Genomic DNA, 18222 nt, shown 5'->3' with positions numbered 1-18222 from the left:
CCGGCTGCCGACTCTCAGAGCCCCTCCGCCCGGAAACCGGCCCCCCCTGCCGGCCTCGCCGCCTCACTGCACTCCGGGCCCCGCAGCCGCAGCCTCGCCCCGGCCGGACGCGGGGTGCGCACCCGGGGAGCGCCAGGCGCACGGGATTCGCGCGTGTGTGCAGGCCCCGGGCCGCCGCTGGGGGGCGCCGCTGCGCGCGGCACCCCGCACCCCCGATTGCTCCGCCGGGGCCTTGGACACCGAACCCAGCGCGGCCCGGCTGGGCAGGGGCGAGGGGCGGCGAGGAGCGGACGCCCCAAAGCGGGGGCGCGCTGGCTCCGGGTCCCCCAAATCTCCAAGTGCCCCCCGCGGGCTCCGCTGGGTCCATGCCCCCTACCCCAGCCTAGCGGCACAGCGCAGCCCCGGCGCTCCCACTCCGTCCTCGGAGGGTGTGGAAGGGTGGGTTTGGGGCCGGGGGCGGGTCTGGGGGCGGACCCGGAGGCGGGGCTGTCTCTGCGGCAGGGCCCTGTTCGGCTCCCCCCGGTCTCTGTCTCTCCTCCTCCCTCCTCCAGCTCCGGGCGGAGCCCGGCATGGGGGGGCCGGCGCCCGGCAGGCCAGGTACGGTGATGTAGAAATTGGGGAGGCTTGGTGCGGGGAGGTGGGATGGGGGGACAAGGGGGGAGTGGCGGGGCGAGAGACGGAGAAACCCAGGGTAGCAGGACAAGGGGAAGGGGAGGGGTGCCCGGGAACCTGGGGCCTTCGGATGGAGAGGGGGATGAAGCTGACCAGGTTTGGAACAGACAGGGGAGGGAGAGGACAGCAGTGAGGAGGGGCGCCCAGGAGGAGAGGCGAGGCTGAAGGCGCAGAGGAGAGTGTGTTTGGGGGAAGGGAAACCGGAGCAGGTATGGAGGCCGCCGCTCCGAAGGCAGCTACGGGGCCAGACTGGAGACCCCCGGGTGAGAGGGAGGGGCGTAGACTGGGAGAAGGAAGCCGGGAGTCTCCCAGATCCTGGAGGAGGAAGGTGATTTGGGCCATCAGCGAGGGAGGCGGGGACGGCCGCTGAGGGGCCAGGGTACAGGAATAGGGGTGGATAGAAGCCCGGGCCCAGGCACAGGTCTGGCGAGGGGGTCGGCAGGGAATGGAGAGACATGGATGGGTGGTCTTGTAGGTGCCCAACTCAGAGTGCCCGCACCCTTTCTCCAGCGTCCCCGCCCTACCCCCATGACAACCCCCCACCCCCCAGACTCAGGTCCCAAGAAGGGGTAGGGAGTCTGACTGTCTCCCCCTTCCCCAGCCGGGTGCAGTGTAGCCAAGTAGGCCCCGGCATAACTCCTTGTCTATAGGTACGTCCAGTTCGGTGTAGCCGATCTGTGTGTGTCTGGAGGTCTGTGTGTGCTGTGGGTGTGTCGGGGTGTTTATGTCTCTGTGTCTGGCTGTTCTAAGTTGTGTTTACCTATGTCAGTTTGTGTGTCTGGTCCTCTGTTTGTAGAGATGGGGCCGTGACCCGGTGGTTTGTGTCTGAATGTGTGTGTGTGCGCCTGCAGGGCTGCTGTAGGTCTGTGGGGCCTGTCTGTGTGGCGGATCAGGCTGGATTTACAGGATGGGGAGCTGTATCAGTCTGATCACTCCAGAGTGTGTTTTTGTGGCTCTGACACCTTTGTCAGGGTGTGTGACTGTATACATGTCTGTCTGTCTGTGGGTCCTGGAGGCGGAGTTGGGTTTTCTGTGCCTGCATCTGTTTTCCTCTCTCTGAGGACCCGAGTCACATCTCTGCTCCTTTCTCTCTCTCTCATTCATTCCTGGCCCCGACCCACCCCACATATTTCTTTTTTTCCTTTCCCCTCTCCACCAAGTGGATCCGGGACCCAGGGAGGGTCGCCCCCCGGGCCTGGTGGCACTGAGCAGGGCCCCCCAGCCCCCACCTCCTGCCCCACGACATGAACCTCCTCTACCGAAAAACCAAGCTGGAGTGGAGGCAGCACAAGGAAGAGGAGGCCAAGAGGAGGTAAGGCTGCAGCCCCAGAGTGCCCCCTCTTCTGTCCCACGTCCGCTCTCTCCTACCCCAACCCAGCCGGGCCACATCCCTCTCTGCCCTTCCTGAGCCCAGCAGCCTGGTCATCAGTCTGATCTCAGAGTCTGTGCTCAGTACAGAATTGCTGGAATTGCACACGCCCTGTCTCTGTCCTGCTCATGGCTCCTGGCTCCAGCCCCTGCCCTGGCCTCTGAGGGGGCTTCTGGCTCAGGGGCCCCCTGTTGGCTCTTCCCAATCCCCAGAGGCCCAGGTCACTCCCTCCTGATCACCTCTGGCCTGTGATCTCCTCTCTGACAGTGTGGGGCTGGCTCTTGGTTCCCCTGTCACCTGACCTTGGAAGGGGCAGGCCCTGCTGCCCTCATGGTCCAGGATGGAGTCATTTGAGGGGCACCAGAGACAATCCACTTGGCCCCTTCCCAGTGACAGGATTGTGTGTGTGTGTGTGTGTGTGTGGTGGGGGACATGCAGGCTGGGCCCTGCAGAAGAGCCAGGGCTTGGAACTGACACCCCCCACACACACTGCTCGCCCCCTCCCCTTGTCCCCCCAGGGACCTGGCACCTGCCCTCTCCTGTCTTGCTCCCTTCTCTTCTTCACTCGCATTGATGGCACAGCCTCTTGGAGCCTGAGTCAGAGCCACCTCCTGGCTCCCTTCTCCCTCCTCAAAACTGTGGAGTTTAATTCTTGTTGTTAATTAGATTAATCAGAGCTATCACTGCAGTGATCTCTCCCTAATGAAGGGTTAGTAGACAGGGCCCTAATGAGAGCCCACCCCACAGCCGCTCGCCCCTCTTCCCCGCCAGCCGCCCCCCCTTTCACTCACACACAAGCTCAGGGACAGTGAAAGGGAACTGGAGTGAGCCTGGGAGGGTAACAGAGGATGACAACGGAGGGAGAGGGAAAGAGAGAGAGAGAGAGAGAGGCAGGGAGGAAAAAGAGATCAGCTGGGGGAGGCTCTCTGATGATGCAGCGGGCAGTACAGTCTGGGCCTGGGAAAGGAGGCGCCCGCATGGTGTGGGAGTGGAGGCCGCAGCAGCAGCCGGACATGAGGGGAGGCCAGAGGCCGGGCGTGGGCCCGTGTCAGAGGGAGAAGGAGCAGAGGTCGGGGGCAGGTGCATGTGCCACGCAGGGCTGTGCTGCCCCCGCCGGTATTTCTCTCCGACTGCGAGCCGTCCACATGTGCGGTGCCCACGCTGGGGCCCGCCAGCTCCAGGGACGCCCCCCTGCACAGGGCTCACCCCTTCTCTCATCCCTGTCCAGTCTCCTTCCCTCTCTCAAGGCCTCGGGATTAGACCTCTCCCCATCCCCACCCCGGCCCCCGCCCTCCTCCCTGGGAGGCCCCAGGGTCGCCCACTGCTCCTCCTCGCTCTTGAGGTGGAAGAGGAGCGGAAGGCCCAGGCCTGAGGCCCGACCCCTGCTCCCCTTGGGTCTTCTCTCCCCAGCTCCAGTAAGGAGGTGGCTCCCGCAGGCCCCGCGGCGGGGCCCGGGGCTGGCCCAGGGCCGGGCGTCCGCGTGCGGGACATCGCCTCGCTGCGCCGCTCCCTCAGGATGGGCTTCATGACGATGCCCGCCTCCCAGGAGCACACCCCCCACCCCTGCCGCAGCGCCATGGCCCCGCGCTCCCTGTCCTGCCACTCGGTTGGCAGCATGGACAGTGTGGGGGGCGGGCCTGGGGGGGGCAGCGGGGGCCTCACTGAGGACGGCGGCACCCGAAGACCCCCCGCCAAGCCCCGGAGGCACCCCAGCACCAAGCTTAGCATGGCGGGGTCGGGGGCAGAGACGCCCCCCAGCAAGAAAGCAGGTGAGACACCCCCCCCCCACCCCCCCACCCCACCCCCGCTCCCCAGCCCCACGCGCCATCCCCGCCAGGGGGAACCGGGAAGATCCATTTCGGGCCAAAGGAGGCCTGCCTGCAGGGTTCATTCAGGGAAGAACCTAGGAAGTGGAAGGTTCCATTCTCACAGGGAATGTGGGGGGGTTCTTTTTTGGAAAGGCCTGAGATGAACCATTCAAGGGCAGGAAAAGCTCCTTGAAAAGTTCTTTCTTGGGAAAGGGGTGGCCTTGAAGGGCCTTGAGGGTGGGGGGCAGAATTGAGGGTGCGAGCTGCAGACTCTGGAAAGTTCTTTAGAAGGCGCCAAGGCCAACTGGTAGGAAAGGAACCCACTGGCGCTGTGAGTTGAGGAAAGCTGGGGGAAATGAAGAGGCAGAAATGTCCTTGCAGATGAGTCAAGAGGCCACAGTGGGTCTCCCCGTTTCCTTCCCCGACTGAGAACCTGGTGTCTCGTTCTCTTTCCCATCCTGCCCAGGCTCTCAGAAGCCAACCCCCGAGGGCCGCGAGTCAGGCCGGAAGGTCCCTCCGCAGAAGCCCAGGCGAAGCCCCAACACCCAGCTGTCGGTCTCCTTCGATGAGTCCTGTCCCCCAGCCCCCTCCCCTCGAGGGGGGAACCTGCCCCTTCAGCGCCTCAGCAGGGGCTCCTGTGTGGCCGGGGACCCTGAGGCGGGCGCCCAGGAAGAAGAGCCCGTGTACATTGAGATGGTGGGCGATGTCTTCAAGGGAGGAGGGCGGAGTGGAGGAGGCCTGACGGGGCCCCCTCTGGGGGGTGGGGGCCCAACCCCTCCCGTTGGCGCTGACTCGGACTCGGACGAGAGTGAGGCCATCTATGAGGAGATGAAGTACCCGCTGCCCGAGGAGGCCGGGGAAGGCCGGGCCAATGGGGCCCCTGCACTGACCGCAGCCTCCACGCCACACCAGCCTCACGCCCTTCAGCCCCACACCCACCGCCGGCCAGCTTCAGCCCTCCCGAGCCGAAGGGATGGCACGCCCACCAAGACCACTCCATGTGAAATTCCCCCGCCCTTCCCCAACCTCCTCCAGCACCGGCCTCCGCTCCTGGCCTTCCCCCAAGCCAAGTCTGCTTCCCGAACCCCCGGTGACGGGGTCTCGAGGCTACCGGTCCTCTGCCACTCCAAGGAGCCAGCTGGCTCCACCCCAGCTCCCCAAGTGCCTGCCCGGGAGCGGGAGACGCCTCCCCTACCGCCTCCGCCTCCCGCTGCCAACCTGCTGCTGCTGGGACCCTCGGGCCGAGCCCGGAGCCACTCAACACCATTGCCGCCCCAGGGCTCTGGCCAGCCCCGGGGGGAGCGGGAGCTCCCCAATTCCCACAGCATGATCTGCCCCAAGGCGGCAGGGGCACCAGCAGCCCCTCCTGCCCCGGCTGCCTTGCTCCCCGGCGCCCCCAAGGACAAGGCCGTCTCTTACACCATGGTGTACTCAGCAGTCAAGGTGACCACGCACTCCGTCCTGCCAGCTGGCCCGCCCCTGGGTGCTGGGGAGCCAAAGACGGAGAAGGAAATCGCAGTCCTCCATGGGATGCTGTGCACCAGCTCGAGGCCCCCTGTGCCCGGGAAGTCCAGCCCCCACAGTGGGGCTCTGGGTGCAGCAGCTGGGGTTCTCCACCACCGCGCCTGCCTGGCCTCCCCACACAGCCTTCCGGATCCAACCACAGGCCCCCTGACCCCGCTCTGGACCTACCCAGCTGCAGCAGCTGGGCTCAAGAGACCCCCTGCCTATGAGAGCCTCAAGGCTGGGGGGGTGCTGAATAAGGGCTGTGGGATGGGAGCTCCGTCCCCCATGGTCAAGATCCAGCTGCAAGAGCAAGGGACAGACGGGGGGGCCTTCGCCAGCATCTCCTGTGCCCACGTCATCGCCAGTGCAGGGACGCCAGAGGAGGAAGAAGAGATGGGCGCCTCGACGTTTGGGGCAGGCTGGGCTCTGCAGCGGAAGGTCCTGTATGGAGGGAGGAAGGCAAAAGAGCTGGACAGTGAGTGAGGAGGGGGAACGGGGAGGCCTGGGGGATGTCTGTGATGATCTGGTGGAGGTGTTGAAGGGGTTACTTGGAAGCCACAGCCCATTGTCCTGAACTGGGAACTTTTCTGGGAGATCAGAGGGATGGGGACATGCAGCAGACTGAAGGGGTGAGGTCCCCGTGTGTTCGCTGACAGGGCAGGAAGACCTGGAGTGGGGAGGGGGCAGGATCTGGTCTCCTCCTCCGGTCCTGTCCTGCTCTGCTCTACTCCCCACCCCTCCCTCCACTGGGCTGCAGGGGTGTGTGTGTTTGTGAGTGTGCGCACACGAGGAGCTAAACACAGCTGCCTCCCAGCTGTTACCATGGCAACCCATCCAGACAAGAGGGAGAGGAGAGGGAGGCCCCTACCGTTGCCTGGCAACGCAATGCTCTGCCAGGCCTACTCAGAGATGAGCTTAGTTCACATGCAGCCCTTCCCCCAAGGCCCCCCTTGACATTCCCCCAGCTCAGAATTTGGGATTCTCCCCTCTCCTAGGGAAGAGCCCCCACTGCTCTCCACTTCAGAGATCATTCTGGCCCTGTAGGGGGCTGGAGGGGTTCTGAAGTTAAAGCTGGGGTAGGGGAGACCCCTCTGAACAGGGAAAAGGGTTTGGCAGCAGTAAATATCTACAATTCTCAGCTCAGGGGTGATGCCAGGGTTGGCATCCGTCCTGTGTGTGTGTGTGTGTAAAGTGTGATGTCGGGGCCCTCCCTTCCCAGCTGTGACCTGCAACGGGGCAATTCTTTGTCCTGGTCCAGCCAGGTCATGGTGCGTGTAGCTGGGGGGACAGCAAGACCCTTCCCATTGTACAGCTTCTGAGCTCTCCTTGTTACCCAGCAGAGATCGAGGATGGTGCCCGGGCCTGGAATGGCAGTGCTGAGGGTCTAGGCAAGGTGGAGCGTGAGGACAGAGGCCCTCTGGCATCAGGGATCCCGGTGAGGAGCCAGGGGGCAGAGGGCCTGCTGGCCAGGATCCACCACGGAGGGGACCGAGGAGGAGGCCGCACAGCGCTGCCCATACCCTGCCAGACCTTCCCTGCCTGCCACCGCAACGGAGGTGACACTGTCTGCCCCCGCACGCAGATGGATGGGGTGGGCTGGGGGAATCTCCCAGAGTCCCGGTCCTGGGCCCTACCTCCTAATACCAGGTCTCCATCCCCTCCTCAGATGAGGCTAGGGTCAGTCTGAAGGGGCCTCTCCTGTCCTCAGGTCATTGAGGGAGGGGAACCTGGCGCCCCCTTCCTTTCTCACCCTCAATCTTCTGCCTCAGACTTCACTGGAGGCTACCGCCTGGGGCGTTCTGCCTCCACCTCTGGAGTCCGGCAGGCCGCGCTCCACACCCCCCGGCCCTGCAGCCAGCCCAGGGATGCCCCGAGCCAGGTGAGGAGGGAGACCGGTTTGGGCTTTTTCTTTGTGAAGAAGCAGGTAGGGAAGAAGACCCTGGTGTGGGAAGAAAGGCAAGAGGTCAGGCTGGGGCCTTGGCACAGACTCACCAGCGACAGGAACGGATGGATGGAGAGCGAGGGGGTGAGGGTGAACCTGCATAGCCAGGCTGGCACCACTGGCCTCAGTGGGCCTTGGTGCCTTTAGAAAAAGACGTTCCCACGGTGGAAGGATTCGTTCTACTGGGAAGACAGTTTTTAAGAGGCAAGCCCTTCCTGGCAGGGACAGGCCTTGCCTGGCACCAGGGCGCAGGGGGAGAGGACAAGAGGCCTTGGGGGCAAGAGAAGACTCGTTTCTGGGCGACGCGTTGATCTTGGTGGGGTCTTGGCAGCGGGGTTGGGGCCTGGTGTCTCTGAGGTCCTTGACCCCCCTCATTCCATCCTCCCCCACCCCACCCCGTCGGGGGCCGGCGGCGGGAGGAGGGGGTGCAGACCCAGCCTGCGCTGCCGCTGCCGCTGCCGCTGCCGCTGCCCCTGCCGCCCCAGCCCGCCCGCGAGCGCGACGGCAAGCTGCTGGAGGTGATTGAGCGCAAGCGCTGCGTGTGCAAGGAGATCAAGGCGCGCCACCGGCCCGACCGGGGCCTCTGCAAGCAGGAGAGCATGCCTATCCTCCCCAGCTGGCGGCGCGGGCCCGAGCCCCGCAAGTCCGGCACGCCGCCCTGCCGCCGGCAGCACACAGTCCTCTGGGACACGGCCATCTGAGAGGGGCGGGGGGCCGGGGCCCAGGGGCGGGCGGGGCGCCCGGCTCTCCCGGAGACTGGCCTCGAAAGAGGGACACTTGAAGGACCAGGTGAGAGAGAGCAGCCGGGGAGAAGCCCCCGCTGCCCTCCACCCTAACCCCCGCCCCCCAGAGACGAGGAGTCGGCCGGCCCGTCGGGCTTGGGGTGCCAAGCCGCAAACCCCAGAAAAGTGAGGGAGGGGTTGCTTGAAGTTGGGAGTGAGGTCCTCCTGCTGCTCTCCCCTCTGAGCAAAGTAGACCTCCCCACCCCAGGCCAGCATGGGGGAGGAGGGAAGGGTCAGGGAGGAAGGGGGGGGGCGGGTCAGCGAGGGACAGAGAGTGAGAGGTAGAAGGGGCTCTCTTAGAGAGTGGGGGAGGTGGTAATTATTTTGTTGTTTATTTCGGTCTGGTGGGCAATTCTGGGCCCGTCTGATCCACTCCTGAACAAGGAGTGGGGAATTGTGGGCAAGTAAAGGGAACCAAGTTGGCATTCTCCCCAGTGCCCAGAGGCCCTGCCATCCACGCTGTGCCCTCCCCGCCCCGTCCACTCCCCGCCAAGCCAGGGACAGACAGGTCTGGAGAGCAGTGGAGCCGCAGAAGGGAGGGGCTCTAAGAGTGGAGAGTCGAGTCGGGAGGGCCAGAGGGCTCATTCAGTGTTTACCGGTCGTCAGTATTGGGTAGTGAGCTTGGCCTGCTCTGAACCGGGCATCTTATTTAGCTCCAGGGTGAGAGTCTAGCACCAGGGATGGGCGGGATGATGGGGAAGGAGGGGAATTTTCGCGGGTGGGGGCGGGGGGGGGGCGGGCAGGGTATTTATTTAAATTAAAAAAAAAAAAAAAAAAAACCAGAAGAGATGTCAGGAACTTTTTTTTAATTCCTTTCTTTTCAGAAATAATATATTAAAAGACTAACGATCCTAGAAGTGGCTTCTTATATTTCAGTGCGCTCCGCCTTTTTTTTTTTTTTTTTACACCTGTTTTGTTTTCCCTCTTGCCCCTGGTTGGTGGGAGCTGGAGGTTGTGCAGGGAGGGTTATGGCAAGTGAGCGGGAGAGGTGCAGCTGGAGGTAAGTCTTTGGGAATGCCACCGTGCACTGACTCCACAGACATTAACTGAGCATCTGATGTGTGCTGGCCCTGCGCCAAGGCAGCAGGAACATTCTGACTGAAGCCTGCCCTCCAGAAGCTTGTAGTCTGTTCAGGGGTATGAGATTCCTGACAATGCTCCAGGACTAAGAGAGGGAGAGGGCTGGACTCTTCTAACAAGGCTTCCTGCACAGTGCACCTAAAAGTACAGGTAAGGTTTGGATGAGCAGGGAGAAAGTCCCAAGCTTACAACATGACTGTCTGCGGGGCTGGGGTGGGGGGCAGCAGTTTTGTTTAAATATGCAGATGGCAGTGAGTCAACCTTGATGAAGCTGGTGCAGAAAGAGGGGCCTCAAAGCCCAAGAGGCTGGTCCTCAAGAAGGAATCCAGGGAGGATGATCACAAAGAGAGCCTCAGAGAATGGAGGGCAAGGGACAGATGGCAAGATGCAGCTGAAAGAAAACATCCTCCGGTTAGAGATGAAGAAGCTGCAGGGGGAATCCATGAAGCCCTAGGTTGGCGCTCAGATGACTGAGGAAATGGTCAGCTTGACGACCCATGGAAAGAGGTGTTGAGAGGGACTTTGAGGGAAGAATGTTGATTCTGAAACAACGGCAAATATTCAGGTTTGTTACCAGCTAGACCAGAGATTCAAAAATACAATGGATGATACCAGAGATGTCTTTTAAGTGATATGAAGAACACTTTGAAAAACTTTAATAATTTTGTATTTCTTTTCATGCATATTGAGAGAAATGACAATCAGCACATCAGACTATTTGTTATTTATGTCGATTACTGCATGCACAAGATGAGGCTAAATATATTTTTAATGAGTTGGTTTAAAGAAAATAGTAAGCAAAGACATAATAGTACAGGTGATACTCAGATTATGAAAAATTATAACAGTGGTGTGAGAATATTTGAAATTTAGGAAACACCAAATTAGGGATAAAATAATGGTTTGAGAGGGCTGAAAAACATGTGGATGTTAGGAGTCATCAACATAAAGATGGTACTCAGGGCCAAGACTGAGCTCTATAAGGGATATTGTGGACAAGAGATAAGAGTTAAGAACAAGGAATAGCTTTTAAATTATTTACATTTTTTTAAATTGTATAATGGACATATAACAATGTAGGTGTACAACATAATGATTTGATATATGTGTGTTTTGTGAAATGGTCATCGCTGATAAGTTTAGTTGACATCCATCACCACAGAATTTTTTTCCTTGTGATGAGAACTCTTAAGATCTACTCTCTTAACAACTTTCAAACATAGAATAGTTTCAAACATAGAATAGCTATAGTCACCATGCGGTGCATGCCCTCCCCAGGACTCAATTATCTTATAACTGGAAGTTTGTACCTTTTGACTACCTCCACCCATTTTTCTCCACTGCCCCCTCCAACCTCTGGCAACCCTCAACCTATTCTCTATATCTATGAGTTTGGTTTTCTTTCTTTTTTTTTTTTTTTCAGATTCTACATATAAGTGAGAGCATACAGTATTTGCCTTTCTCTGTCTTTCTTATTTAACTTAGCATCAGGCCTTCGAGATCCATCCATGTTATCGAAAATGGCAGGATTTCCAATAGTTTTTTAATAATTAGTTAGGAAATTAATGGAAGGAATTATCTCATAAGAGCAACTAGAATCATAAAATATTAAGAGTAATTTTAATAAGAGTATAGGACCTCTATTCAATTAATCAATAAAACTAAAGTCTTTTGAGTTACTCAACCAAGGAAGACTTGAATAAACAGAGTAATAACTATTTCTACAGAGTAATAACTAGTTTAACTAGTTCTTATTACTAGTTATTACCAAACCATAATGTAAAAGATGTAAGTTTTCCCTAAGTCAGTAAATTTGATGCAGTCTCTAAATCCCCAAAGGATAATTTGGGAAACCTGACAAAACAGTTCAAAAGTTCATCCAGAATGATAATGAGAAAAATGAAAATGTTCAGTGAACTTTCTGAAATAGATGAGTAATGGAGGACCTGGCTACCATATATTTAAAGCATGTGAGCTGGGATTGGCACAGAACTGGCACGATCTATCAGAAGACGCCAGAAAGAGCAGGAAATGCACACTGGAATTTAGCATGTATGTGGTAAAGGTAGCACTTGAATGGTGGGAAAAAGATTATTTGAGAATTGTTTCCTAAAACAACTAACTAGTCCAGGGAGAGTGTGGGAAGCTGGATTTCTATTCCATTCATTACATCAAAAGACTTAAATGTAAAAACAAATTATTAAAAGGGAAAAGTGGGTGAACATTCTTACAACCTTGGGAGGGAGGAGGCCCTTCTAAAATGATATGAAGACCAGTAACATGTAAATTAACTATACTCCAATAAAAATTTTTTTTAAAAAGTAACAAATCAAAATGCTTGTATGTTTGATTTCATTCACAGCTAAAACTTTCATATGGCAGTCAAACTACAAACATAAACTAGGAAACTATTTCTAACACATATGAAAAAGATTGGTATGATATATAAGAAACATTTGTGAGCTGATAAGAGAAAGAAAAAAAAAAAACCCAACAAAGGAGAACAAAGGACGTGAATAGACAATTCACCCAAGAAAGAGAAATGACCAACAAATGTGTTCAACCTTAACAATAAGTAATGCAAGATAAAACAATAATAAAATACTGTTCACCTATCAGATAAAACTGAAAAAGATTCACAACATCAGTCTGGCAAGTATGCAGAAAACAGGCATTCATTGTGTAAGTGTAAACTAATATAGACTCTGGAGGTCAGTTTAAATATATTTGTGAAAATTTTAAATGTTCATGGTTTTGACTCAGAAATTCCATTTCCAGGAATTTATCCTACGGAAATACTTACACAAGTGTGCAAAGCTAAATGCACAAAGGTGCTAATTGCAGCATTGTTTGAAATAATGAAAAATGGGAAACAACCCCAAAGTTCACCGGTATGGCACTGACTAAATGATTTTTGCTAACAATGGAAAACTGATGCCATTAAATAGATTGCAGGAAATATAGATGTTCTAAACACAAGAAGCCGTTCCCAATACATTAATAAGTGAATAAAGCAATGTGCAGAAAAGTACAAAGAAAGCACATTTTTAAAAAACCATTTATTTGTAAATGTTTATGTAAGTCTGGAAGGAAATATACCAAATGGTTGATGGTGATAATTTTGAGGTCTGAGAAGAGAAGGGTCTTAATTTTACTTTCAAAAAAATAATATTATACTGCTTGTATTTTTATGTGTATGTCTTCACTCCAAAATCAGAGATATTATTTTTTAAAAAGAAAAGTAAGTAGTGCTCAGCGCCAAGAGGCAGAGCAGGCATGAGGTGTCAGTGGCTGTGGAGCTGGCACATATGGCTCAAACTCCAGGTCAGCACGAACATCTAAGTTTCCCACTTTCCTCATCTATAGAATGGGAACAATTAGAGAGGGCTGTTGAGATTGAATAAGAGAGCGCAGGGTCTCCTTTGAGGATGAAGAGAGACATAGAGAGGGAGATGAGGGAGATGATAAAGAGGCTAGAACCTGGAGTGAGAGGCAGGACTGGACAGAGTCGGGGTATGAGGGGCTCAGCCAAAGGCGGGCTGCTGAGGCTGACTGGAGCCAGGGCTACACAGCCTCTCTGGGCTTCCCAGGTGGCTCAGCAGTAAAGAATCCGCCTGCCAATGCAGAAGATGCGGAAGACGCGGTTCCATCCCTGGGTTGGAAAGATTCCTAGAGGAGGAAATGGCAACCCACTCCAGCATTCTTGCCCAGAGAATCCCATGGACAGAGGGGCCTGGCGGGCTATAGTCCATGGGGTCACAAAGAGTGAAGTCCACTATGACTGAGCATGCACGCAGCCCTTCTGCAAGATCAGAGGCCTGCAAAGGGTTAGAAGTTGAAAGAACAGGGTGTACTGGAATTATAAACCTCACAAAACAGCTGGAGGAATGATTATCCCCTGTGAGGTCAGCCTGGACCCAGCCCTGCCTGCATGTGTGTATTAGTCATTCGGCGTGTCCAACTCTTTGAGACCCCACGGACTGCCAGGCTCTTCTATTCATGGAATTCTCCAGGCAAGAATGTTGGAGTGGGTTGCCATTTCCTTCTCCACCTGCCTACATGACACCTGTTAACAAACTCACCTGGGACTCTACATCCCTTTCTGGGGTTACTAAGGCACTTCCAATGCTGACTTCCCACTTTTGAAACGCCAGCAAAGCAGGGAACTCTTGGGCAGCACAGTCAAAGGTGAGAGGGCTCTGGAACATTGGAGTCAAGGAGACAGGAGCTGAGTGGGGGAGACCTTCAGTGCTTTCAAACCAAAGGGGAGAGGAAAAATAAGGCCTCAAATAATACCCTGCCTTATTTTTCATGACCCGTTTTGCCCACTGAGATCATATTTCAGCTCTGAAGGGAGATTTCTATCAAAGATTACTAGGATCATGTCAAAAAGACTCAGGAGCAAACCTGAAAAGATTCCCAGTGGCCAAAGGATGGAATAATTTGAGCAGCAAGAAGGGTAAGAACTGCGAAAGATTGAAAGATGAATATGGTTAAATTCATGAGTTCATTCATGAGTTATGACCAAGAAATTGCTCACCTGTGGACGATGCCAGAGCGTCACTTGGTTATTTTGAAAACGTGTTAGTAAAGGGAAAAGTCAAGCATCTGTCTGCCTCCATGATGCCACTGAAGAGGAGTTTTTCTTTTGGGGACTATTCCAGCTAATAAATGAAGATAGAATTGTAGAATTGGAGTATCACCATGAAGGAATGGATCCAGGCATTGAGTTTTAACAACTAACACCATACATCACATTACAAGGGACAACCAGACATTCTCTATGTCCTGTTGGAAGAAGGCACCACCACTTATGAAGTGTTCTACCCCTCCAAAATCGAACCTAGGACTATGATCAAGCCTCTAGATGCCACTACCAGTTACAGGAAATACAGAGGAGAGGGGAACGCATTGAATATCAGGGGATACCATCAACAAAATCTGGACTGTGGGAAAAACCTCAGGGCAAACCACCTGGATTCTTCCACAAATCTTCCTCCAGGGAAAATACAGAGATGGAGAAAGAACCCAGAGATTCAAAGACAAAGATGTCCATTGCAATTTACGGGCCTTATTTGGATCTGATTCAATCAAATAAACTTTTAAAAATTGATTTTTTGGATTTATGAGACAATTGGGATTATGACCACTGGCTGGATATTTGATCATATGAAGGAATTATTTTTTTTTTAGGTGTGATAATGTATTGTGGTTGTGTATTTTTGAGTCCTTAAAGAGACAATACAGCAATATTAATGAGATAAATTATGTGAGGTCTGGAATTGGCTTCAAAATAAAAAGGAAAAGAGAAAGTATGGGGGAGGGGCGGTAGATGAAACAAGCATGGGCATGAGTTGATCATTGTTGAGGCTGGTAGAATGTTTTGTCTATGCTTGAGTCTCTTTGAAATTTTCCACAATAAAAAGTGTTGTGTTTTTAAAAGTCAGTGTGATGAGTCAAAAATTTTCCTCCTTTGAAAAAAAATGAGTGTTTTGAGTACACAGTCTAGGAAGTCCCTCCCAGATCACACTCCCTGTCTAATTAAAAATAACCTTTTATTTTTACAAAGCAATACATATGCATTGTAGAAAGTTCCCAAATACTGAAAAGAAAAAATAAACACGGTATTTCCAACACCCAGAGGTTACCATTTCACAGCTTCCTGTGTAACATTACAAAACTTTTCCTATGCATATATGTTTTTTAACAAAACGAGATTATCTTGCACTTGATGTTTTGAAAGCTGCCATTCTCTGTTAATGGTCTCTACTTCCTCATGTCAATAGGTTTTATCTTATCTAATATCCAGGCTATATGTACATTTCCCTAATTGTGCCCCAAAGTGTTCCGGTGTCTTAGTCAGCATGGGCTGCCATAACAAAACACCATAGACTGGATAGCTTGGACAACAGACGTGTGTGGAGGCTGGGAAGTCCAAGATGAAGGTGCTGGCCGAGTCCGTTCCTGGTGAGAGGCCTCTTACTGGCTTGCAGCCAGCTAGTCATCTTCCTACTGTGTCTTCACATGATGGAGAGCGAGTTCTTTTTTTCAATTCAGTTCAGTTCAGTCGCTCAGTCGTGTGTGACTCTTTGCGACCCCACGGACTGCAGCACACACACCAGGCCTCCCTGCCCATCACCAGCTTCCGGAGTTTACTCAAACTCATGTCCATTGAGTCAGTGATACCATCCAACCATCTCATCCTCTGTCGTCCCCTTCTCCTCCTGCCTTCAATCTTTTCCAGCATCAGGGTCTTTTTCTAAGGAGTCAGTTCGCATCAGGTGGCCAGCTTATTGGAGTTTCAGCTTCAGCATCAGTCCTTCCAATGAATATTCAGGACTGATTTCCTTTAGGACGGACTGGTTGGATCTCCTTGCAGTCCAAGGGACTCTCACGATAACTCACACTCCCTAATGCCGGGTTTTTCCCTTGAGGCGTGTCTACCGTTTTAGGCACAAAGAGTTAGAGCCTCTTGCTAGTCTTACTCAGGTGCCCCAATAGATGTACCTTCAGAGGGGCAGCCCATCCAGAGGGTCCAGCTTCCATTGCTCCTCTGCCATCTCTGAATTGCCCTCAGGATGAAGTGAGGAGCCTGTTGCCTGGGGACTCATCCAGGCCACCCACTGGCCTCTGCCACCATTCCAGGGCAGTCTTTTGCCACCAAAAATGGCTGGCAGCCAGAAATAGCAGGCTGGAGGCACCAGAGATGGTGTCACCACCATTTCAAAAAATTTCCACTGACCAAGTGGTGACCTTATGCTGATTGTGTTTGACATTCCTGCCTTAAAGCCCAGGGATGGGTAGAATGGCGAGATGTACACATTCCAGAGATTTCAGAGTCATGAGGGAGACTTTCCGGGAAAATTAGAAACAGAGGGAAAATTTTAAATATACATATATTACTTATTTCACTGCCCATTCAGATCTGAAATCACTTAGCTCATTTAATAACCAAAAAATGCATCCTTGCATTTGGGTCATAAAATTGTCATGGTTGGTCTTCTTAGAGATAAGGAAATCTGAAAACTGGAGGATGCCGCCCTGCTTTATTTTGAGGTGGGGTCTGGGTGAGTGGCAAGGTCTGTGGGGAAAAGTTCTCCTCTCCTTCATTTTTCTTCTTTTTCCACCTAGCTCAGTTGGTAAAGAATCCGCCTGCGATGTGGAAGACTTGGGTTCGATCCCTGGGTTGGGAAGATCCCCTGGAGAAGGGAAAGGCTACTCACTCCAGTATTCTGGCCTAGAGAATTCCATAGACTGTATAGTCCATGGAGTTGCAAAGAGTTGGACATGACTGAGCAAGTTTCACTTTTCCCACCTAGCAGGTCCCAAGACAAGAGAAACAAGACAGCTCCTAGTAGGAATTTTGTACCGAGGCAAAGCCATACACCCGGAGTGGGAAGGAGAGTCAACTTCTAGAATTCCCTTCTGGGGTCAGGGTGGGGATTATCTACCTTCTTCCCAAGAAAAGAGTAGGAGGCTGCCCACCCAACCTTGCCGCCCTCAATCACTGCTTCGAAAGAGGCCTGCCCCAAGCCCACCCTTCCAGTGATGGATGGAAGAATTCCCTTCCATTGCTATTCTGAAGTGGGGGACAGGGGGCTCTTTGGAAGAAGGGGCATTGCCCCGTCCACCAGCAGACCATGGCTCTTTTCACCGTGGAAGGGGCGACCACATGTGCTCTGCAGTGTGTGCAGTGGGGGAGGGTTCAAGGGGACAGCAGAGGGGACAGCCATCGCTCCTGGAGGTGCAGATGAAGAAATGGCATCGAACCACCAGATCAATGCCGGGAGAGGATGGACAGGGTGCAGCAGTAGCTGCGTCCTGCCAAGGAGGAAACTGCTATCCCTCCCAGGAGAGTAAGTGCGAAGAGCTCAAGGGGCCAGAAAGTGAGCTAGGGATGCCTGCACCCGGGATGGGCCCAGTGGATGAGAGTCCCTGCCCCTGGTGATGTTGTAGCCCACGGGGAGACTCCACCACCAAGTGATGTGCTAACTGCATGGCTCTGAACTGGGCGATTTTGCCCCCTGAGGGGATATCTGTCAGAACTGAGAATGGAATTGCTCCTGGCATCTGGCAGGTAGAGGCCAGAGTGGCTGCCTAAGGATTCTACAAGGCACAGGACAGCTCCCCCACCAGCACCTCGTCTGCAAGAAGCCTCTGGTCTGAAACATCAATAGCACTCCAAAGTCTTGAGTCTTGCAGTTGAGCAGCCCTGAGTTAGAGTATCTTAACCTTTAGAATATGGTATCTTGAGATTCCTATAGTAAAACCTAACAGCTTTATTTCATCCACCAGTTTTTGTATTTTTTTTTTTGAGTGTGTGACAGTAAGACTTCTTATTTCTAACGTAGACTGGGTGGGGGTGGGGAATTACAAAAATCTTCCTTCAGTTCTAACCTTTATCACTTGCTAACATTTTAAGTTTATATTCTGTCCTGTTAACAACTAGTTATTGACTCCTGATGCATGCACAATGAAAGCTCTGAAATTACATTTCTATTTTTTTAGATCTCTTTGTTGTTGTTGTTGTTCAGTCACTAAGTCGTGTCCAACTCTTTGCAACCCCATGGACTATAGCCCACCAGGCTCCTCTGTCCATGGGATTTTCCAGGCAAGAATACTGGAGTGGGTTGCCATTTCCTTCTGCAGGGGATCTTCCTGGACCAGGGATTGAACCTGCATCTCCTGCATTGGCAGGTGGATTCCTGACCACTGAGCCACCAGGGAAGCCCTTAGACCAGTTTTATGCACGTGTAATTTACATACAACAAAACATACCCATTTCAAGTCTACAGTTTGACAAGTTTGGATAACTCTATATGCCTGCATCCCAAAGTTAAGGAAAAAAAAACTAGGGGATGGGGGTGGGAGGGAGACACAAAAGGGAGGAGATATATGTATTCTCCTAGCTGATTCATGTTGTTGTACAGCAGAAAACAACACAACATTGTAAAGAAACTATCCTCCAATTAAAAATAAGTTTAAAAAACCCCAAAAAAGCTATGCTTAGATTTATGGAGTAAAGATTAGAAATGTAGACTTTGAAGTCGATCAGACCTCAGT

The 18222-nt window shown here is 53.2% G+C and overlaps 1 protein-coding gene across 4 annotated transcripts; it reads left to right on the top strand.

The window, feature by feature from the left end:
* Window positions 1–498: 498 nt before the first annotated feature.
* On the top strand, window positions 499–8919 carry NYAP1 (neuronal tyrosine phosphorylated phosphoinositide-3-kinase adaptor 1). Of its 4 annotated transcripts, none has more exons than XM_061402107.1 (7): window positions 499–597; window positions 1833–1984; window positions 3452–3810; window positions 4316–5830; window positions 6693–6911; window positions 7125–7234; window positions 7729–8919. In XM_061402107.1, the coding sequence occupies exons 2-7, from the start codon at window positions 1917–1919 to the stop codon at window positions 7996–7998; spliced, it is 2541 nt and encodes an 846-aa protein (XP_061258091.1). In that variant the 5' UTR covers window positions 499–597; window positions 1833–1916; the 3' UTR covers window positions 7999–8919. The 4 variants fall into 4 exon arrangements, with proteins under 4 accessions (XP_061258091.1, XP_061258093.1, XP_061258092.1 ...); XM_061402109.1 differs by lacking the exon at window positions 499–597 and adding an exon at window positions 794–881; XM_061402108.1 differs by lacking the exon at window positions 499–597 and adding an exon at window positions 899–1322.
* Window positions 8920–18222: the final 9303 nt, after the last annotated feature.

This window comes from Bos javanicus, chromosome 25 (assembly GCF_032452875.1).
Source record: "Bos javanicus breed banteng chromosome 25, ARS-OSU_banteng_1.0, whole genome shotgun sequence".
In the NCBI taxonomy this organism is placed as follows: domain Eukaryota; kingdom Metazoa; phylum Chordata; class Mammalia; order Artiodactyla; family Bovidae; genus Bos; species Bos javanicus.
This window is presented reverse-complemented; position numbering and strand designations above follow the sequence as displayed.

Excerpts from the sequence above, each read along its gene's own strand:
- NYAP1 (XM_061402107.1), top strand. The coding sequence starts at position 1,917 with ATGAACCTCCTCTACCGAAAAACCAAGCTGGAGTGGAGGCAGCACAAG. Across the intron at positions 3,811-4,315 it reads GCCCCCCAGCAAGAAAGCAG|GCTCTCAGAAGCCAACCCCC; the intron begins GTGAGACACCCC and ends CATCCTGCCCAG. Across the intron at positions 7,235-7,728 it reads CCAGGGATGCCCCGAGCCAG|ACCCAGCCTGCGCTGCCGCT; the intron begins GTGAGGAGGGAG and ends GAGGGGGTGCAG.